Source organism: Candida albicans, chromosome 1 (genome assembly GCF_000182965.3).
Source record: "Candida albicans SC5314 chromosome 1, complete sequence".
Taxonomy (NCBI): Eukaryota; Fungi; Ascomycota; class Pichiomycetes; order Serinales; family Debaryomycetaceae; genus Candida; species Candida albicans.
This window is the reverse complement of record NC_032089.1, coordinates 881,783-904,518: the sequence shown is the minus strand read 5'-3', so window position 1 is coordinate 904,518 and position 22,736 is coordinate 881,783. Positions and strand designations below refer to the sequence as shown.

General features: G+C 32.7%; 10 protein-coding genes across 10 annotated transcripts; 7 read left to right on the top strand and 3 right to left on the bottom strand. All coding sequences in view use genetic code 12, as the record gives it.

The window, feature by feature from the left end:
- Positions 1-589: 589 nt before the first annotated feature.
- On the top strand, positions 590-2,959 carry CAALFM_C104350CA (uncharacterized protein; the record flags this gene model as incomplete). The annotated part of the gene is made up of 1 exon (XM_705319.2): positions 590-2,959. One exon carries the CDS (start codon positions 590-592, stop codon positions 2,957-2,959), a length of 2,370 nt encoding a protein of 789 aa, XP_710411.2.
- A 614-nt stretch (positions 2,960-3,573) lies between these two features.
- CAALFM_C104340CA (uncharacterized protein) lies at positions 3,574-4,527 on the top strand (the record flags this gene model as incomplete). The annotated part of the gene is made up of 1 exon (XM_708581.2): positions 3,574-4,527. The coding sequence occupies one exon, from the start codon at positions 3,574-3,576 to the stop codon at positions 4,525-4,527; it is 954 nt and encodes a 317-aa protein (XP_713674.2).
- A 439-nt stretch (positions 4,528-4,966) lies between these two features.
- RPN4 (stress-regulated transcription factor) lies at positions 4,967-6,577 on the bottom strand (the record flags this gene model as incomplete). The annotated part of the gene is made up of 1 exon (XM_708580.2): positions 4,967-6,577. One exon carries the CDS (start codon positions 6,575-6,577, stop codon positions 4,967-4,969), a length of 1,611 nt encoding a protein of 536 aa, XP_713673.1.
- A 2,064-nt stretch (positions 6,578-8,641) lies between these two features.
- Positions 8,642-9,427, bottom strand: GPM2 (Gpm2p; the record flags this gene model as incomplete). Its single annotated transcript, XM_708578.1, has 1 exon — positions 8,642-9,427. The coding sequence occupies one exon, from the start codon at positions 9,425-9,427 to the stop codon at positions 8,642-8,644; it is 786 nt and encodes a 261-aa protein (XP_713671.1).
- A 1,417-nt stretch (positions 9,428-10,844) lies between these two features.
- On the top strand, positions 10,845-11,609 carry GIG1 (Gig1p; the record flags this gene model as incomplete). The annotated part of the gene is made up of 1 exon (XM_708577.1): positions 10,845-11,609. The coding sequence occupies one exon, from the start codon at positions 10,845-10,847 to the stop codon at positions 11,607-11,609; it is 765 nt and encodes a 254-aa protein (XP_713670.1).
- Positions 11,610-12,208: 599 nt separating this feature from the next.
- On the top strand, positions 12,209-14,146 carry SSA2 (Hsp70 family chaperone; the record flags this gene model as incomplete). The annotated part of the gene is made up of 1 exon (XM_708576.2): positions 12,209-14,146. The coding sequence occupies one exon, from the start codon at positions 12,209-12,211 to the stop codon at positions 14,144-14,146; it is 1,938 nt and encodes a 645-aa protein (XP_713669.2).
- Positions 14,147-15,401: 1,255 nt separating this feature from the next.
- ACS2 (acetate--CoA ligase) lies at positions 15,402-18,509 on the top strand (the record flags this gene model as incomplete). The annotated part of the gene is made up of 2 exons (XM_019475093.1): position 15,402; positions 16,480-18,509. Coding segments are annotated over 2 exons (2,031 nt in total).
- A 275-nt stretch (positions 18,510-18,784) lies between these two features.
- Positions 18,785-19,969, top strand: CAALFM_C104280CA (GPI-anchor transamidase; the record flags this gene model as incomplete). The annotated part of the gene is made up of 1 exon (XM_708574.1): positions 18,785-19,969. The coding sequence occupies one exon, from the start codon at positions 18,785-18,787 to the stop codon at positions 19,967-19,969; it is 1,185 nt and encodes a 394-aa protein (XP_713667.1).
- A 395-nt stretch (positions 19,970-20,364) lies between these two features.
- Positions 20,365-21,600, top strand: CAALFM_C104270CA (uncharacterized protein; the record flags this gene model as incomplete). Its single annotated transcript, XM_708573.2, has 1 exon — positions 20,365-21,600. One exon carries the CDS (start codon positions 20,365-20,367, stop codon positions 21,598-21,600), a length of 1,236 nt encoding a protein of 411 aa, XP_713666.2.
- A 343-nt stretch (positions 21,601-21,943) lies between these two features.
- HHT21 (Hht21p) lies at positions 21,944-22,354 on the bottom strand (the record flags this gene model as incomplete). The annotated part of the gene is made up of 1 exon (XM_708572.1): positions 21,944-22,354. The coding sequence occupies one exon, from the start codon at positions 22,352-22,354 to the stop codon at positions 21,944-21,946; it is 411 nt and encodes a 136-aa protein (XP_713665.1).
- Between the last annotated feature and the right edge of the window lie 382 nt (positions 22,355-22,736).

Sequence of the window (22,736 nt, the reverse complement as noted above, 5' to 3'; positions counted from 1 at the left end):
ATTACGAAGATTATTGAGTACACAACAAAACACACACAGAAAAAATAAAACTAGACAACAGCAACCACGGGCCTGTTCTTTTCTACGGATATTTACCAACTTTCGGAGTAGTAATTGTTCATTTCTAGAGTATGATGAAACAGGAAATAGATCAAAACCAGTAATATACTCAGCAACAAACAAAACTCAACAAACCAAAAAGCGAGACAGAGAAAGCTACTTTTATGTAATTGCCTAATTTGGAAAAGTACTTGAAGACTAAAATTTTTTCTATCAACTGGCATCGTGCATATGAACGTTACAATAACAAGAATAGATTCCTTTTCGACTGTTTGTAAATCTAACAATTCTTGAAAATGTATTAACTTCCTAAATCTCTTTCTTTCTCTTTCATTTGTATTTGAAAACATCAAAACTCAATACTACCAAGTTTTGTCAATAATTGAGCTAGTAGTTTCTCATTTGGTAGTTTCAAAGTGTTACCATCTTTTGTGTCTTGTTCTTCCCTTATCTCATTATACCACCTATTCCATAAATTTTTTACACATTATAGGAAGGAAAAGGTTCTAACAAGTATTGCAATACCACGATGCTTAATCTATTTGGTAAAAAAACACACCAGGAAACTCTTCCAACCAAATACCCAGCCAAATCAAAACCAAAAACCCCCAAGGATTCACCAAGGATTCATCATTCTCCTAAACTTATCCTGACACCAGATTCTACCAAGGGAATAGCATATAATTCAGCCAGAATATCACGACCTAACGGTGTGGGTGGTATTAGTACTTCAGGAAGTTCATCACCCACAACTGAGTTTGTTACACCACAAGCATCAAAATCCTCTGTAGACCAAAATAAAAAAAGACAACCATCACCGACCAACCATAGACATGATACAAATATACCAGCAAAAGTCACACCACATGGCTCTTTCAATCAAAATAATGGGAAGTCGAACCCTACTATACAAAACAAAAAGAAAAAGAAGGCTGGAGAAAGAGTTGTTACAAGGACTCGTCCGATCAGAAAGAATTATCGTGATCGGAGAAATAGTGTATCATCTAGAGAGTCATTAATATCAAGGGAACGGAGGAACAAACAAAATAGACACAAAGCAAAACCACAATCAAAAGGTCATGGAAACATAGTTGGAAAAACGGCTTCAAATGCCCCTATTCCTAATAACCCACCATATCCAATACACGATATCATCGATACTAGCTTTGAATCACATTGTGAAGATGAAGAAGAGGAAGGTGATAAAATGCCTTCTGGGTTTGAAGAAGTAAATAGGCGATCAGTTTCACCTCAAAACAAGCAACAGATTATTGGTCTTGATGCTACACGTAACCAAGTACAACAATCGACTTATACCGCATTAGATGGCAGTAACAACACTACTTCTAGAGATTCCACATACATCACAAAACATAATAATAATAATAGAAATTCGACTATTCAGCAAGTGGGGAGAGTGAATTACAATCCCAACCGGTCATCGTTAGAATCACAGAGAGTTGAAGCTGTAGCGTGTATATTGGAAAGAACGGGGAGTCTGGCCAGGGATAGCAGACGTGCAAGAAGAGCTAGAGAATTGAGACGACTGGCTAGTATTCGTGAAATTGATGACCTACAACCACCATCATCGTCATCAATCAATGAGTCTAGAAACCTGTCAAATATTAATACTCATCGTGCCAATAGAAGAAATAGTATTTCTTTCACTAACGTCAATTCCCCGCAAATTCATTCTAATGCAAGTCAAAGCAACTACAATATTCCTACTTCGGACTTTAATGTACCCGAACTGATAATGCCAAGTCAAGTTGAAAGACTGTCACTGTCACGTCAACAAGCAGACATATCCATACAGGAGGAAGCATCCACGGAAACTCCTATACCACAACAGCAATCACAATCACAATCAGAACGCCAATCAGAACGCCAATCACAATCCAGATTACAACAAACAAGAAATGCTATAATAGATAGATTAAACAGTAGAATAGATGCCTCAATGTTCCCAATTGATTTAATAGATCCTCCACCTTTGGATGAGTATTCCACTGAAGGGGCCAATCATCATTATAACAACAACAGCAATGATATGAGTAATGAGCTGTGGGGTCATTCTCCACCATATCGAGAAAATTTACATAAAAGAGTTGATTTGATATCATTTGATCCTCGATATTCAATACCAGTTTTACGAATAAATAAACGATTAGTTAATAATTCAACTAATTTACATAAAGTGATTCGAAAATTGATTAAATTACAAATTGTTCCTGAAGACGTTAATTTATGGGACATTAATAAAGTTGATGATGGGGAATTTTATAATGTTTTACCAAGGTTATTAATGAATGAAATGGAAGCAAGTGATCAACGTCAACATCAAGAACGACAACGACAACGACAAGAAGATTATGAAAATGAATTGCAACGAGCACTTGCCATATCATTAGAAGAAGAAAATCAACGAGAAATGTTTCGCGGGTTTCGATATCAAAAATCAAGTAATAATCGAGTCATTGAACAAATTGTCCAATCACCAGATGTTGATTTGAATCATGGACGATTTGTTGATGCTAGTGAAGTACCATCACACCAGGCACCACTTCAACCCCAGGAAGGACTGAGTTTACAGCGTGACTTGCTTAGAGGATTTAGGTATAACCAATCAAGAGCAAGTAGAGCCGCTATGAATGGGTTAGTTGAAGCATCCATGCCTGCCAATGCTACTGTGGATGAAGGTGAGGATGAACAAGAAGGAGGTGGGAATGGAGATGAGTTTATTGATGTTGATGAAGCAATTCATAGTTGGAGATTACACGACCTGCAAGAGAACCAATCGAGTAATCATAGAAGATTATCACCGCCTCATTTTCGATATTTACAACTGCATCAAAGTCATAGTCACTCCTCTGTTTCATCGTTTATGACTGCTTATTAAACTGAAAAATCAAAAAAAAAAACGTACGAGAGATTAGTTTGCAAGTTATTGTATCGTATATAATGTGTGTAATATATATATATATATATTTGTGTGAACTTGAATTGAAATTGGATCTTAGATCTCTGCGTTTTGTCAAATCGAATCGTACATAACTCCTTTTTTTTTTCCTTGCTCTGTTTTGCTTTTAGTAAAAAAACAACAAACGTTAAGGAACCAACCAACCAACTAATCCAACAAAGGAAAAGGAGAAAAGTAACAAACCACCACAATTAATAACAATAATAATAAATTGTGGGAAGAATAAAATAGTTTAGGTTTTACACATTTGAAGATAACACCTATAAAAAAAATAAAAAGGCAACTTTCTATAATTCCGATTCCTCAAAACCTAGGAACATAAATGTTTATATAATTCACAAACACCTTACTTTTTCCTCCCACTCCCCACTGATTTATTCATTAACATCATGTTAAAATTCTTACCTGAAGATTATCGACCATATTTGGCCTATCTTCCTGATTTACAAGCATGTGTCAATTTATTTATGACATTCACACCATTATTTTCTTATGGATCAACATGTTATAGTATTTATAAACGACAAACATCAATGGGATTTTCACTAGATATCTGTTGTACAATGTTCATGGCATCGATCTTACGGATATATTATTATTATTGTTCTCCTTATGAATCAACTCTACTACGTCAATCAATAATTATGATTCTCATTCAAACATTATTATTAAAAGTTAGTTTATATTATCGTCCCGCAAATTATGATCCAGAATTATTGACATCAATGCCATTACTTGAAAATGAATTGAATATGAGAGTACCGAGACGATTAAGTAGTGCTACCCTTGAACATCAACTGTATTGGCTGGGTGATTGGATTAGTTCTTTAGGAACCATCACGTTTGATATTATAAAATATGTTTCTGGTTATTTCATTGCTTATTTCAATCAAGGATTAAGATTTTTCGATGTTTATTATCGTAGACCATTATCATTTTGGCAATGGAAATTAGAAGCTAATTATTGGTGGTTTGTTATAGGTTTCTCCACGGTTTTCGGAATTACAACATTGATTTTCCATGAAAATGTCATGTATAGTAATATTATTGGTGTTTTAGGATTATTTATTGAAAGTTTATTGCCATTACCACAAATATTATTATTGAATCGATTACAACTGGTGAAGAATTTTAAAGTGATATTATTGTTGAGTTGGTTAGGTGGAGATTGTACCAAAATCTCGTATTTGTTGTTTGGTACCGATAATATTCTGATCATTTTCATTGTTGCCGGATTATTTCAAATGAGTTTAGATATTTATATTGCATTCCAATATTTGCAATTCAAATATTTCACTACTACTAATAAAAATTTGAACGATGGTGCTAGTTTACATAGAAGAAATCAACTGATTGATGATGTTGTAAATGATTTGGTGTCGGTGTCGTCAGAAATCGAATTGGATGTATTAGAAAAAGGACAGAAGGATATCTCCAACAATCAAACTTCGTCATGGTCAAGATCAAGATCATCTACTCTTGCATAAATTATAGAATACACACATGTACATATACATGCATAAATAGAGCTAATTATTAAATTATAGATTTTTGTATAACTAAATAGATATATTTATGTATTTGAATGTTTATTGAAAAAAAAAGTAAGAAAGTAGAGTACAAAGTATCGCGAAAATACTATGTACATGTATTATGTATGAATATTAAAAAAACTATATATGTGTGTTTGTATCCATGTCAAAATATGACAATAAAAAGTAAGAATGAATAAACCGAAAGTAACCAATAATTAAGATACTTTATAAAAATGAAATTAACCCGTTATCAAAAATAGAAAAAAAAAAGAATCACAATGGCAGAATAAAATAAAAAATGAAATCTAAAATAATAAACCCCCCTATATTTTGCATTAAGATGAAAAAATGCTGAAACCTTCAAAAGATATAAGTAAACCAGTATCCTTTCTTATACTGGAATATATTCAACATTCTCTTTAGCTTCATTGATTAAATCTAATGCGTCTTGTCCAACTAAACCATGCTTGATTTTGATGTGTCTTGATAAGGCATCACCTCTAGAAAATGTTTTCTCTTTACCATTACCAGGTCCACCATTTAATCTACCTTCACAAATTACACATCTAAAAATCTTCTTCATAGATGCATGAATGGTATCTTGATGTCTGATCAAATCGTAGGGACGTGAAAACTGTTTGTTACATGGTTCACCAGTTGACGGATTAATCAAGTTACATTGATGGTTTGGATTATTTAGGGTTATTTCTGCTCCTGATATGCCGTGAGAATGTTTCTTTGACTTTGTCGTCGTCGTCAACTGATTCTCTTTTTGGGACTTGGATTCTTTTTTACCTGATTTGGAATGTTTCTTATTGATCTCTTCTTTAGCAGCAGTAGCATCGGCTATTTCAGTCTCGTCTTCAACATCAATCATCATATCATCCGAATCTGGAGATGCAGGTGAAATGGCTGAAGGTGATACTTCCTTTGGTTGATCAAAAACTACCTCTAGTTCACTATTACTATTAGCATCACTTATGGTTTCATCGACAATGTTATTATTATTATTAATAATATCAGTATTGTTGCCAGAACTTTCATAATTATTAAATGTTGGATACCCATCATAACCGTTATTGTTCATCAAATAATCGTCAAAATCTTCGTCAACTTGGAAATAATTGTCACCTTCATCGTCAGACACATCCTCTTCAATTTGCTCATCGTCGTCATCTAAAAATAAGTAATCATTCTCATATCCTGGAATTATATCATTAGCAAATTCCGGAGATTCCGACTCTGTTAAAAACAACTCGTTGCTATTTGGCGGAATGACTAAAGATGAATCCAAAGAACAATCAGTTACAATATGGCCTGGAGATATATCTGGGTTATATAACAAATAATCTTCGTCAAAATGCTTCTTTCTAGTCGATGAACCACCAATATCATTAAGCAAAGTAATCTTTCTCCTTCTCCTCGTTGGAAAAGCTTGCGGTAAAGGAGCTTTAGTAGCTTGTTGTTGTTGTGATTGTGGTCGTTGTTTGTCTTGTTGCGATATTGGTTGTTGAGGCTGTGGTAGTTGTGATTGTTGTTCCTGAGCCCTTATAAACGAGTCTGGATTACCATAATCATTAAATGGATTCACTTGGTTTTCATGCACATCTTGAACGTAAATATCATCCGGGTTTTCAAAAGCTTGCTCTTGTTGTTGCTGAGACTTCAAATGATCTATATAATCTTGTGATGCCAACTGTTCTAAAAACGAATCGGGTATATTGAGAACGTTACCCAAATTATTCGCGTTATTAAATGTAGTTGCAGATAAGTTGGGCGATGAGTTTATGGAATTTCTGTTGGAAATGTGATTGTAGTTCATATTGAATGGTGTATTATTGGATTGATTAAAAGTGTTGTGATTTGTATTACTCATCAAATTTCCTGTACCACTAGGGAAACTCGTCATAGAATTTGGAGACGAAGGTGATTGATATAATTCTTCGTCCATAATGTCAGTGATGGTTCTCTTTAACTGTGGTAATATAGCTAATGAAGTCATCTAATGGGTATTAAGAATTTAATAAAATGTGTAAGTTTAAAAGTAAAAACGTAAAAAAAAATAAAAGAAAGGGGATGAAAGAAAAAAAAAAAAGAAAGTGGTGTTTAAATCAAAGATATTTTCTGTCTATATATTTTTTTGGGTATTGATATAGTCTCATATGCAAAGTTAAATATATGAGATAATCAAATTTGTTTGTGTGTGTGTGTGTGTTGTCTTTAAAAAAAAGTGTGGTTTCTGCTTTTCTTTTCTTTTTTTTTTGCTTTTACTTCTTCCTGCTAATACCGATGATACTACGATTACTGCTGCTCCTCTTTCTTCTCTTACCTAGTTTTTAATTGTTTATATTTTGGGTACGATGATCAAAAGGAATAATGAGTAATGTTGATGATGATGTGTACAAAATTGAAAACAAAAAGATTATTAATATGCTCCTGCATATACGCAACATTCCTAAATCTTCTATTCTCTTCCATCATTACTACTAACAAACAAACTTTCTTTCTTTTCTTTTCTTTTCTTTTCTTTTCTTAGTAGTTCCGTTTCGGTTTATAAGTAAGTTAATAAAATTTATTTTGTAATTCTCCGACAATTGAGGAGAACCAGTGCTGTTGTTGTTCTCGTCGTACATAATAAAATAAAATTTGATCTATTCAACAAATTACAAAAAAAAAAGAAACGATTCTTTATTCATCACCCAAGATGTCCTTTAATTCCATATATTGATCTTATAGAAGTCTAGGATTTTTCTTCTTGTTCTATGTGGTGGGAATAGAATGAATGATCAAGGACGGGTGTCAAAACTGTTATCCGCAGAAATTTCCCAGATGAGAAATAACTCGGAGGTTAAATGAATTTGAAACGACTGCTACTACTAACAAATGTCTTTTTTGTTAAGGACACACACGCAACATCAGAACATTTATCTCCAATTCTTTAGTTACTCCTTTCTTTTTTCTCTTTGCTTTGTTGTTCTTTACTTTGTTAATCGTCATTCCACTCATCCAGCTTATTCTCCCCCTCGCCCCAGAATAGTTTGCTCTTTTACTGATTCCTGTGATATTTTAACCAATCAATGGTATATTCTCTCCAATATCATGAGTTTTCCGCAATTCTACTACTAACAAATTATGTAATTAGACGTACATATACTTAGAAGTCATGTTAATCTCATCGTATATAGCTTTTTTTTGTTTTTTGTACTGTTTCTCATGTTGGACTAACTGTTGTCATATTTCCATAATCTAGATTCACAAGTGGTTTTGCGTCTGGAACAAAATACTCAAACACATTGTTCTTACAAAGCCCATATTGAAATTGAATGACCCCAATTTCGCATCATCTTCTTTGCTAAGAAAAAAAAAATCAGAGATCCATCGATGAGTATTCAAAAAAAGGGGGGACTCCTAATAACCCTAATTATTTTTCCTAGATCATAAGAGATATACTAAGAGTAACTTGTAACTCCTGACTCATACTTTTCTATTGTCACATTCTTCTACAATTGTTCTATTTTATTTATCACCGTGATTTGGTTCACTACCAATCAGCACTCTAATTTGCAACCGATAAGAATCTACTCAAAGTGTTCTGCGATAAAGTTGCTAAGACCCATAAGTAAATAACAACAACTACAGTGGTGTTGCTGTAACACTATGTGACATTGCGTAGATAATTACTCCTAATATTGTTGTTGTTTGCTGTCTCGGAGTATAACTTCCGTTAACATGCAGCAAGTATACCTTGATATTAATTTGTTGGTGGTGCAAATAAGAAAATACTTACTATCCGCTTCCCGCACTTGCATCTGGAATTTTTGCGATGAAGAAGCGCTAATTATTATTGCTGATGTTAGTGGATGTGTTTATAATAATAGTAATATCCGCCTTATCGGATTTAAACTTTTTCTTACAAGTTTGTTCAAAAGTACTATGATATTTATTGGGGGTGGCAGGGTTTTTCTATTTGACTTCTCTATAAATAAAATCTCAAGCTCATATAATAATTGCACCTTACACCTACACAAATAGCATCAACATGTCCACAATTCTAAAGCATCCCAGTTTATAGTTTTTCATCTGTTTGTCCTTTTCTTTCAAGACCTTCCATTTTCACTTTGGCGATCCCCTTTTCTGCCTTTTCTTGATCCAAATAATAATAAGGTTTGATCAATTCACCTCTATCATTCAATTCAAATACCAATGGTATACCTGTAGGGACATTAATCTTGGATATATCATCATCACTTACATGATTAAGATATTTGATCAAACTTCTAACAATTGAACCATGAGTCACTATCAAAACAGTTTTATTCAATTGAATCATTTGATTATCTAATATTTCATATTTGAAAAACGGAATCAATCTGTCCATCACCATCAGTAATGATTCTCCTCGAGGTAATATATCTTTATTCAATACATCCTTGTATTTTTCATCAATTGATTTATCTTGACCATATTCTATTAAGGGTGGCAATCCATGATAATCTCTTCTAATATATTGGAATTTCTCTTTATCTTTACCCAATTCAACAAACACTTCATGTTTATCTCTTCCTTGATATTGACCATAATGTCGTTCATTCAATCTCCAAGTTTTGATATGATCAATCCATGGTTTGTGTAATACTTCCAAAATTGTCAATCCAGTTTCTATTGATCGCATTAATTTCGATGTATATAAGATATCAGGATCAAGATGGTTCTTTTTGATTAATTCTCCAGCATAAATTGCTTCTTGTTTGCCCTTTTGTGATAATGGAATATCAATCCATCCACAGAATTTATTCTCATGATTCCATTGTGATTCTCCATGTCTTAGAATTATTAATTTATGAACCCCCATTATGATTAATTGATAAAAGATTCAATGTAAAAAATAGATAATTAGAAAGGATAATAGAAAGAAAAATGATTTTTGTAGTATGGGATGATTATATTACAAGTAATATATGTATTTAATGTTGACATCATGAGAGTGATTAAGATAGAATATGGTGAGAACCGACAGAAGAAAAAAAATATGGTGAGTTACAAATTAGGGCAAGTGCGGCTTTTCTTTTTTCGCCAAATAGGCACGATAAAAAGCAAGGAGACGAAAGGGAGTGAATATAATAATTGCAGCCATAATGAACTCTCTCGTTGATCTTTCATTTCCCTTTTCTATGTATTTACAGATATCTCTTTAAAAAGTGCGATGGAGTTCAAATTTTCCCTAAATACATAAAGATAACCAGTAAGCAAACAATATTAAATGGGTGATCTGTTATCTGAAACCGAGCCTTACCCTTTATCATCTGTAAAACCAAAGTACCTATCGTGTCAAGGGGGAGCACGTTTTGTATAATCTTGGTTTGTTATGAGTATTTCAAAGCAATTATAAAATGACAACTATATATCGCATACCTCCCACATGTCAAATCAATTTCAATATGTGTGTGTTGATGTCATTTCAAAATATGATAGATCACTGAATTATCTCATAGTTGCTTAATTTTAATTACTTTAAACAAGTGAAGAAAGCGTTGACCCGAAAAATTCTCTGGATTGGTATCAAGGACTGTGGAAATTTGCGGGAATTCATGTGTTTACATACTATGACAGCAAAACTAGATCATATAAAACAATGGGCCTTGACCAACTAAAATGCCGATTATACCGTTACCAAATTTTGGTTTCTTTTTTTATGTTTCATTCTTGGGTTGTATTATGAATTCAGTGTGTGTATTTGTAAGACTCTCAAATAAAAATGTAACATTGTAGTAGAATTGAGAATCTTGATGTAACATCAAATTGCGACACATAACATAACTGTGACAGTGAAAAAGAAAAGAAAAACTAAGCAAAACAAAGAATACACCATTTAGTTTATTAGGCCTGATTGCAAAAAACTGAAAACAACAATAAATGATTATACAAACCGGTAGATTTTGATCAATATAAATATGGATTGAATTTCCCATCATTTCTACAAGTCAGATTGTCTTCTTGTATTTTCTTTTTATTCTTGTTGTGTATTTTATCTTGTTTATATCTTTTTCTTGTAGTTTCTCTCTCTCTTTCTTACACCGCAACAAACTATTCTCATAGCCAAGCATCGCCAAGAACTTCCCGCCACGTCACACTCAAACCCTGCCCGAGTACACGTTACATTCGCATCAAACTGGACGAAACACACAACGAGCCAGCAAGAAAAATAAAAAGAAGTGTCTTATAAAATTCAAACACGTGATAAAACGCAGGAAAAAAAAAAAAGAAACAAAATGAATCCAGCTACTATTATCACTAACTTTAACAATTCTCAATTGCAAACCCCACCCACTTCACCAGTTAGTTTTGATAAATACTACACCTATTATAACATTCAGTTAGAACAATCTACGTTAATGCCTCAACCATCGAAAATAAAAAATGGTGATCCATTCACTTGGTCAGATATACAATTTATTATTAAATCCAATCAATTAGAGATCTTTGCTCGATCACGACAGCAAACAATAAAGTATCATAAATTCAAACAATGGTTAAAAGATAATAAATTAAGTATAAATGATTATTTGTTGGATTATGAATTACATTGGAAAGAACTGGAATTAAGAGAACAACAACATGAACTTGTTTCGGATAAAGAATATTCAATTGATTATCCTGAAGATTTAATATTCCATAATCCTAATGATATTTCAATATTGTATAATAAATTCCCATATTATTTTGAACCCAATGTCAAACATATTTGTATTTGGTCAAAATTGAAAATCCCCGTTGATAAAAATAGTGAAGTTGGTGATATCTCGGTCATGACGAAGAAATTAATAAATAGATACCTTGAAAAGACATTTGTTGCTAAAGGTATATCATGGGATCAAATTGTATGGTTTAAAAATTGGTTGAGTTTACAAAGTGTAAGATCAATTAGTCATATTCATGTTATATTAAAAGATGTTGATGATAAGTTTGTAGATGAATTGATTAGTGGTGGAAGTGGTGAAGTATTAACTTTAGATGATTATAGAAATTTAGAATAGAAATAGTTTGCATTTTGTCCTTCAATTGAAAACTTTGTAAATCAGTAGTAGTAGCAGTAGTAGTGGAGTTGGACCCTCAATGGGAAAATGCCTAGATTACGAGGGTTAGGGGAGGGATGTGGCGCTATTTGATCTTGCATTGATGGTAAACTGTATGGGTTATTTCATCTGACGATGATGTCATTATTGACCAGAAGAAAAATCTAGTATATTGTAGAATGTACTAGAAAGAAAGAAAAAAAAAGACGAAAAGAGGCAACCAAATGAATATGTGCGTGTGTGCCTAACCAAAAAAAAAAGATGTGTAATTAAAGATAAAAATTTGTTCTATGATGTTCCAAATTGTTCCATGCAAGGCCAAATTAGTTAAAATAAGAAAATTTTGCAACGATTTAGATTTTTCGACAAAAAGATAAATCAACAACCATCAATAATTTTCAATTTTCAATTTTAAAAAAATTTCATATAAAAAATTTTCAAATCCCAATTGTAATTCTTTTTTTTTTGGAAATTCTTCTTTCTTTTCCTTTTATAAATTTTTCTTATTGTTTAATTTAATTTAATTCAATTCAATTGATAAATCAACTAATAAATTAATCATGTCTAAAGCTGTTGGTATTGATTTAGGTACAACCTACTCCTGTGTCGCTCATTTCGCTAACGATAGAGTCGAAATTATTGCTAATGACCAAGGTAATAGAACTACTCCATCTTTCGTTGCCTTCACCGATACTGAAAGATTGATTGGTGATGCTGCTAAAAATCAAGCTGCTATGAACCCAGCTAACACTGTTTTCGATGCCAAACGTTTAATTGGTAGAAAATTCGATGACCACGAAGTTCAAGGTGATATCAAACATTTCCCATTCAAAGTTGTTGACAAAGCCAGTAAACCAATGATTCAAGTTGAATACAAAGGTGAAACCAAAACTTTCTCCCCAGAAGAAATCTCATCTATGATCTTGGGTAAAATGAAGGAAACCGCTGAAGGTTTCTTGGGTACCACTGTTAAAGATGCTGTTGTCACTGTCCCAGCTTACTTCAATGATTCCCAAAGACAAGCTACCAAAGATGCTGGTACCATTGCTGGTTTGAACGTTATGAGAATCATTAACGAACCAACCGCTGCTGCCATTGCTTACGGTTTGGACAAAAAATCTGAAGCCGAAAAGAATGTTTTGATTTTCGATTTGGGTGGTGGTACTTTTGATGTTTCCTTATTGTCTATTGAAGATGGTATTTTCGAAGTTAAAGCCACTGCTGGTGATACTCATTTGGGTGGTGAAGATTTTGATAACAGATTAGTCAACTTCTTTATCCAAGAATTCAAGAGAAAGAACAAGAAGGATATCTCCACTAACCAAAGAGCTTTAAGAAGATTGAGAACTGCTTGTGAAAGAGCCAAGAGAACTTTGTCTTCTTCTGCTCAAACCTCAATTGAAATTGATTCCTTATACGAAGGTATTGACTTCTACACTTCAATCACCAGAGCCAGATTCGAAGAATTGTGTGCTGACTTGTTCAGATCTACTTTGGAACCAGTTGACAAAGTCTTGTCTGATGCCAAGATTGACAAATCTAAAGTTGATGAAATTGTCTTGGTTGGTGGTTCTACCAGAATTCCAAAGGTTCAAAAATTAGTCTCTGACTACTTTAACGGTAAAGAACCAAACAGATCAATCAACCCAGATGAAGCTGTTGCTTACGGTGCTGCTGTCCAAGCTGCTATCTTGTCTGGTGACACTTCTTCCAAGACTCAAGACTTGTTGTTGTTGGATGTCGCTCCATTATCATTGGGTATTGAAACTGCTGGTGGTATCATGACCAAATTGATTCCAAGAAACTCCACTATTCCAACCAAGAAATCCGAAACTTTCTCCACTTATGCTGACAACCAACCAGGTGTGTTGATTCAAGTGTTTGAAGGTGAAAGAGCTCAAACCAAAGACAACAACTTGTTGGGTAAATTCGAATTATCTGGTATTCCACCAGCTCCAAGAGGTGTCCCACAAATTGAAGTTACTTTCGATATTGATGCTAATGGTATCTTGAATGTTTCTGCTTTAGAAAAAGGTACTGGTAAAACTCAAAAGATTACTATTACTAACGATAAAGGTAGATTATCTAAAGAAGAAATTGAAAAGATGGTCAGTGAAGCTGAAAAATTCAAAGAAGAAGATGAAAAGGAAGCTTCTAGAGTCCAAGCTAAGAACCAATTGGAATCTTATGCTTACTCTTTGAAGAACACTTTGGGTGAAGAACAATTCAAATCTAAATTGGATGCTTCAGAAATTGAAGAAGTCACTAAAGCTGCTGATGAAACTATTTCTTGGTTAGATGCCAACCAAACTGCTACTCAAGAAGAATTTGCTGATCAACAAAAAGAATTAGAATCTAAAGCTAACCCAATCATGACCAAAGCTTACCAAGCTGGTGCTACTCCTTCTGGTGCTGCTGGTGCTGCTCCAGGTGGTTTCCCAGGTGGTGCTGCCCCAGAACCATCTAACGATGGTCCAACTGTTGAAGAAGTTGATTAAATGTATTAATAATGTATATATATATTAGAGATATTTATAATGTAATACTTTATAGACAGTAATAAAACGCATATTAATTTGAGATAAGAAATTTTATTTTCAGATGTAGGAGTATTATCTATAGATGTAATAATACTTGAAATGTTATTTGTTAATTTCTCTGTAGTAGTAGTTTAGTTCCTGTTAATTAATCTTGTGGGGTTAAGACCAGTGTTCTCCGTGGAAAAAAAGGAGAAAAAGTGCGTATTTACGAAATATGGAAACGCTTTATACCCAGAAATGTAATTTAAATATTGGATTTCCCCGGATAACTTGATAGTAGTTTGCAATATGTATAAGTACTAATTAGATAAACTAGAACTATTATTGGTGTGTTATGGGAGAATAGGAGGAAACAATTGGTTTTTTAGACCTGCATTTTTTCTTTTGGGAAATATTGTCGGAGTTTCGAAGAACAACAACAAAGGAGCCAAGAATAGGAAAAGACTTCCGTTTACCCCAGATTTTAAATTATGCTTTATCAACTATTTTAGTTTGGTAAATATATGTAGGAATAACAATTTACTGGATTATGATTGGATATCGGAGTTTTTAAGAATGGGTACGACCGGAACGATACTGCGAAATGAAAAAAAAAAATAAAGAAAAATACACTTGTTAGTTCTGCTCGGAGTAAAGTAATACTTTAGGTATTGTTTAAAAGTACGTTTGACACTTGTCACGGTTTGCTAATACTTGATTGGCATTACACTGCCTTAAGAAAGTGTAGTAATATAAAGAAAACCTGTCAAGCTATTAGAAGAAGAATAATCAATAACCACTAGACCATGCTATTATCTAATAACAAAGAAACAATTGTATATCTGAAGGGAGAGATTAGGATAACTCTTGTTGTCAATTGAGCAAATTGTGATAAACAATTTTGTGATTATCTAGGTATCTTGTCTTATATTGTTATAGTATTTGGATTCTTGGCTGTTGCTTATTGATTGTCAAATTTGTGGGTGTTGAGCACGACCTTGTTCCAAGTTCAACAAAAAAAAATGAGTGAAGAATTTACAATATAAAAAGCTCACAGAATTCGCCCAACATTTCCTGAATTGTGTTTTAATTTTGTGAATTCTAACAAATTTTTTTATCAATTGATTTATTTTTATTTATTGGAAATCTTTCTTTTTTTACCCATTTCAATTCTTGATTTTTTTCAATATCAATTTAATTATTCCAGAGATTATATATATATATATTATTATTAAGTATGTATCTTAATTGCAATTTGAAAGTTAAAGTACACCAAAGAGAGAGAAAGAGGGGCACAGTGAGGGAAAAAAAATAAATCGAGGGAAAAACTCCGAAATTCAAAACCAAACGGTTGGAATTATTATTACCACCACCAAAATATTCTTTTAACACCCAACAAAAAAAATAATTACTATTAAATATGCAACAACTTCTGATTTATTGGGTAAATTGTTCTTATTACAATACAGTTGAGAAATTTTTTTGTTGACAAATCACATTATTTACTATGCAAGCCATGTCCTATTTTATTCATAATTGGGTCTCTATCATTATCAATTGGCGTGTGGTAGGATTAAGGCAATAAAATGACTCATTGTTAAATCGATTGGTACACGATTTTTTTGTCAGATCTCAAAGATTTGCAATGATTTATAATAATCAACAGAGTTTTTAATTTTTCATTATTAGAATCAGCCTCATTAGTCCCTATTTCTTGCTATTTGAGGGGAGTGGTGGTCCAATTAAATGCAATCGAATATTTATTGGGTGGGAAGAATTCTGTTACTGTTGTGGGAATTAAAAAATAACCTCATATATATGACGAGAGAAAAACTTTTTTGTCTATCCAAATTTAGAATAAATAATGCCAAAAAAAAAATTCTTTTTTACGATTTTGTGACACATTTACGTCAAGTGCTTTAACAAAATAAAATTTCTTCGCCTCACCCGGAAAAAACAACTCCATAGTTAAAAAAATTTTCAATTGGGTTGTTCCAATATTTTATTCAGAACTTATTATTTATTCATTTACAATAAGTTAAATCATTTACTATTCTTGATTATAAAAAAGGGGGGTATAGATAAAGCCAATTGTTTTACTTGGTGAAAATAAAAGATTATTTTTCCACTAATTAAAAGAGATTCATTTTCCCTTAGTCAAATAATTTTTCAGTTTTCCTTTAATATTTTTTTTTCTGGTTGTTGTTGTTGTTTGTTGTTTCCCTCAATTGCGTGATTACTTACTTTCTTTCAATAAAATCTATTCAAGTAGTATACTAACTGATTCTTTCCTTTTTGTTTTATTTCGACAGTGACACCTACCGCAATGCCAACAGAACAAACTCATAATGTCGTCCATGAAGCCAATGGCGTCAAATTAAGAGAAACCCCTAAAGAATTTTTTGAAAGACAACCAAATAAAGGTCACATTCATGATGTCAATCAATACAAACAAATGTATGAACAATCTATTAAAGATCCTCAAGGATTTTTCGGTCCATTGGCCAAAGAATTGTTATCTTGGGATCACGATTTCCACACTGTCAAATCAGGTACTTTGAAAAATGGTGATGCAGCTTGGTTTTTGGGTGGTGAATTGAATGCTTCTTACAACTGTGTTGATAGACATGCATTTGCTAACCCAGATAAACCAGCTCTTATTTGTGAAGCTGATGACGAAAAAGATTCCCATATATTGACTTACGGTGATTTGTTAAGAGAAGTTTCTAAAGTAGCTGGTGTTTTACAATCTTGGGGGATCAAGAAAGGTGACACTGTTGCTGTTTACTTACCAATGAATGCCCAAGCTATCATTGCTATGTTGGCTATTGCTAGATTGGGTGCTGCCCATTCAGTTATTTTTGCTGGGTTCTCGGCTGGTTCCATTAAAGACAGAGTCAACGATGCTAGTTGTAAAGCTCTTATCACTTGTGATGAAGGTAAAAGAGGTGGTAGAACCACTAACATTAAAAAATTATGTGATGAGGCTTTGGTTGATTGTCCTACTGTTGAAAAAGTTTTGGTTTATAAAAGAACTAATAATCCAGAAATTCATTTAACTGAAGGTAGAGATTACTATTGGGATGTTGAAACTGCCAAATTCCCAGGATACTTGCCACCAGTTTCAGTCAACTCTGAAGATCCATTGTTCTTATTGTATACTTCTGGTTCTACTGGTACTCCAAAGGGGGTTGTTCATTCTACTGCTGGTTACTTATTGGGTGCTGCTCTTTCCACTAAATACATTTTTGATATTCATCCAGAAGATATCTTGTTTACTGCTGGTGATGTTGGTTGGATTACTGGTCACACCTATGCCTTGTATGGTCCATTGTTATTAGGTGTCCCAACCATTATTTTCGAAGGTACCCCGGCTTATCCAGATTACGGAAGATTCTGGCAAATTGTTGAAAAACACAAGGCTACTCATTTCTATGTTGCTCCAACTGCTTTAAGATTATTACGTAAAGCTGGTGAACAAGAAATTGTTAAATACGATTTGAGTTCTTTGAGAACTTTAGGTTCTGTTGGTGAACCAATTTCTCCAGATATTTGGGAATGGTATAATGAATTTGTTGGTAAAAACCAATGTCACATTTCTGACACTTATTGGCAAACTGAATCTGGTTCTCATTTAATTGCCCCATTGGCTGGTGTTGTTCCAAACAAACCAGGTTCTGCTTCTTATCCATTCTTTGGTATTGATGCTGCCTTGATTGATCCAGTCACTGGTGTTGAAATTGAAGGAAATGATGCTGAAGGTGTTTTGGCTATCAAGGACCATTGGCCATCAATGGCAAGAACTGTTTACAAGAACCACACCAAATATATGGATACCTACATGAATCCATACCCAGGTTATTACTTTACCGGTGATGGTGCTGCTAGAGATCATGATGGATACTACTGGATTAGAGGTAGAGTTGATGATGTTGTCAATGTCAGTGGTCATAGATTATCCACTGCTGAAATTGAAGCTGCTTTAATTGAAGACAAAAAAGTCAGTGAAGCTGCTGTTGTTGGTATTCATGACGACATTACTGGTCAAGCTGTCATTGCTTACGTTGCCTTGAAAGAAGGAAACAGTGACGAGGATTCTGAAGGATTAAGAAAAGAATTGGTTTTACAAGTTAGAAAAACTATTGGTCCATTTGCTGCACCAAAATCTGTTATAATTGTCCAAGATTTGCCAAAGACTAGATCTGGTAAAATTATGAGAAGAATTTTGAGAAAAGTCAGTTCTAATGAAGCTGATCAATTGGGTGATATTTCTACTTTATCTAACCCACAATCAGTTGAAGGTATAATTTCTGCCTTTGGTGCCCAATTCGGTAAGAAATAAAATGGTCTGTATATAAATACATGAATATATATAATCAAATAGAGTAGAATATAGGCTACATGTATGGTTTTTTCCTTGGAAAGAAAATATAGATATAGATATCCAAATTTGATTTAGAAAAACTCATTCAAAATCTGTCCTCTTTTGTCGCACGAGATTCTTGTTGATTTTTTTTCGGTTATTTTTTGATTTTTCAAAACACACAGACACACGCACCCTATTCATCGACATCGTCATCATCATAGCTAGACTACTCACACACACACACACCAAGGATGTTGTGGAAACTACTACGTTTATTCATTATTATTAAACTCATTCAACTAGCTATAATTTATTTCTCACCATGTCAATTTGATACTTCATCTGAATTGATCATTCAAAATTTATCATCCACGTCATCATCAAAATCATATTATAATGTCATCATCACTACCATACTAAATAAATTGATTGTTTGGGATTCAGTTTATTTCAATGATTTATTCATAAATCCTATTCAATTTGAACATCAATTTGTATTTTGTCCTGGTTGGATTCAATTAATCAAATTGTTGAATATCAAAAATTATTACACTGCCCAATTGACAAGTATACTTATATCCAACTTGTGTCATTTTGCCTCAGTGATTACATTGTATTATTTGACTAATGAAATGGATATGAAATTTGGATTAGTGAGTGGTTTATTGATGATTATATCACCAGCAGGAGTGTTTTTGACTGGAAATTATAGTGAAAATTTGAGTAATTTATTGACATTATTGATGTTTCTCACATATTATAAATCAATAAATTTTAATGATGTTAAACAACCTAGTAATAAATCTATAACTAATATTTTGGGTTATATTATTAGTGGTATATTCTGTGCGATTAATTTTACTGTGAGAGCAAATGGATTATTACTAGGAGTGATTTATGTTTTCGATTTATATCATTTCATACAAAATAAATCGTCATCACAAATTATATTATCTATTATCACAGGATCAATTTTATTTATGACATTTTTAATGACAAATATTTATCATTATATAAAATTTTGCCCTGGAAGAGAATGGTGTAATAATACTTTCCCTAGTCTATTTCAATTTGCTCAACATCATTATTGGAATGTGGGATTTTTGAAATATTGGACTCCTAATAATATCCCAAATTTTATTCTTGTATTACCAGTGTTAATATTCAATATTTATTCATTGGGTTATATGTATCAAGAATTACCCAAAAATAGAAAATTATTACCATTGATCGTTATAAATGGATTAATAGTTGTTGGGGGTACATTTTTTTGGAATATTCAAATATTAAATCGTATCACAAGTTTTTCTCCATTGATTTATTGGACATTGGCTTATAATTTAAAGAAACCTTGGGCTAAATATGCCATTGGTTATTGCATAGTATGGAATTTTGTTCAAACTGGATTATTTGCAGCATTTTTACCTCCAGCATGATAATGATAATGATAATTGATAAAGGATAAAGTAGTGTGTGTGTGTGACTGACTTATTTTGCTTGATAGGGCAACAGTTGGAGATTATTGAGGTATGGTACACGACTTTACGGTTGCAAATTTTTTCCTGAAACAGAAAAATGATACGACGGAAGTGGAGAGAAATAAAAGGCAAGAATAATTTTAATAATAATAATCACTGATAGAGAATAGAGCAAGACTAAACGTATAGATAATCCTAATTCGTATAATTTGATTTGAGATAAACTTTCTCTATGAATTGTAACTAATAGAACTATATATATATATATATATGCACCTATATACGTGTAAAGATGTAAGTTTTGTTGAATTGTTCTCTAAATTGTTCCTTTCCTTTGCAATCTCAACCCCACTATGAATGTTACTATTGAAGAATCCGGTATTCTTAGATCTTTAGGGGTCAATAATTTGATACTATTATCAATTCCAATTGCTGCTATACTTGTATATCTCTCATATCTTCAAAAGCCAAAACCAAAGGTAAACTCAAACAAAAATACAAATACAAATACAAACACATCTAAAGATTATAAAATAGCTGATAGACCATTAGGATATTGGAAACCTGATTATTCATTCAAGACACCTACTCCACCACCATTTCCTAATTGGGATTTTGAAAAAACTAGACCAATCCCATATCGTGCATTTAGACATAAATACAATGTTACTATGGGGATAAGAAGTATGAATTGGGATTCATGGATTGAATTAGATAATGAATGGAAATTTTATCATGATTTAAAATTGAAACGATTACAAGAAAAAGAATCAGAACTTTCCGGGATGTCTGATTTGGCTCAAGATGCAAGTTGGGAATTATTACAAGAATTATGTCAATATTTACCTGCTAGATATCCGACAATGTTTAAATTTGAAAATGGAATCATGAACATTATACCTACTGGTGAGAAATACGATTTAAAAGATAAATCAAATTTAAACCCCATTGTCACTGCTGCTAAATTAGTACAAGATGATCTTGCCATTATGATAGAAAAGGAAGATGGAAGTTATTATTTGGAATCTGGATGTATTTGTCTTGCTGGATTTTGGAGATTAAAAGATAAGTTTGGCATGAAATTAGATGATATTCATAAAAGTGGTGATGTGCCTCAATATGATAAACAATTGAAATCAGGTATGAATAAATTTTTCCGTAGATTAACGGTTAATTCCCCCGTGGTCCGTAATAATTATTTCATTCAAACTGATAATAATTTGGATTGGTCAGTTTCCATTGGTTCAGAAAATGAAGAAAAAATCGGTTGGTATACCGCTGATGAATCTGATGATGTCAATAAATTATATTTTAGAAGTGAAAGACAAAGTTTAAGAAGATTACCTATTAGTGGAGCAATTGTTTTCACTATTAGAACTTATTTTCTTCCCGTTACACAATTATGTGAAGAACCTTATATCCCAAGAAGATTATTGAATGGTATCCAAAGTTGGAGTGAAGATGTTGGTGAATACAAGGGTTTCCATATTTTTAAAGATGCATTATTGCCTTATTTGGAGAAGAAAGCTTTGGAACAAGAAGCAAATGGATTGGATCCTACTAAGGAACCACAGGTATATCCATTTTAAAAATTATTAAGGGGGGGGGGCAGTGTATATGTTTTGATTCTAATATAAGGTTGATGTTATTTATTTTGTAACTCCTCTAACGTTGTTTTTCCGTTAAACAGTAATAGCAAGTCAATTAGAATTGGGTGTGAAGCATACCGGATGTTTGTTTTATTTTTTTCAAGTGGCTTTATACTTGGCCAGCTTGGTAGCACCCAATTAATTTTACAAGTGGCAAACTCATAATCAATTTCGAAATCTTTAAACTAAAATACATTAACTTATTTAATAAAAAAAAAGGATACCTAAATAATACAAAAGAATTAAAAACAATAATCCATAAAACACCCGCCACGAGCTTAACCTAAGATCTTTCACCTCTCAATCTTCTAGCTAATTGCATATCTTTCTTTTGAATGGTAACTCTCTTAGCATGGATAGCACACAAGTTAGTATCTTCGAATAAACCAACCAAGTAAGCTTCAACAGCTTCTTGTAAAGCACCAATAGCAGAAGATTGGAATCTCAAATCAGTTTTGAAATCTTGAGCAATTTCTCTGACTAATCTTTGGAATGGTAATTTTCTGATCAATAATTCAGTAGATTTTTGAAATCTTCTAATTTCTCTCAAGGCAACGGTACCTGGCTTATATCTGTGTGGTTTCTTGACACCACCAGTAGATGGGGCAGATTTTCTGGCAGCTTTGGAAGCTAATTGTTTTCTTGGGGCTTTACCACCGGTGGATTTTCTAGCAGTTTGTTTAGTTCTAGCCATTGTTGTGTGTTGATAAAATGTTTAGATGATATATAAAAAGGAAAAGGAAATTCTCCAAAAAAAAAATTCCCTTAGAAGTTGAGAATTGGATTATTTTAAATAGTTTCTGATCTTACTAAGTTTGTTGTTTGTTTTTTGGTTTTTCAAGTTTTGGCGTTGTTTTGGAATTATTATGTTTTTGTGTGGTGAAGTGAAGGAAGAGAGAGAGATAAAGAGAAAGAGAAGAGAGAGAGACCAAAAAGTGGCGTATAATTCTCGTTCTCAGATTTACAACAAGCAGAATAAAAATGACACCAAAAAAAGAAAAAGTGTATTGTTTTGTTTGTGCCTGGTGCGAAATGGAACCAAAAAGACAGGAAGGAATGGAATTGGAATTGGAATG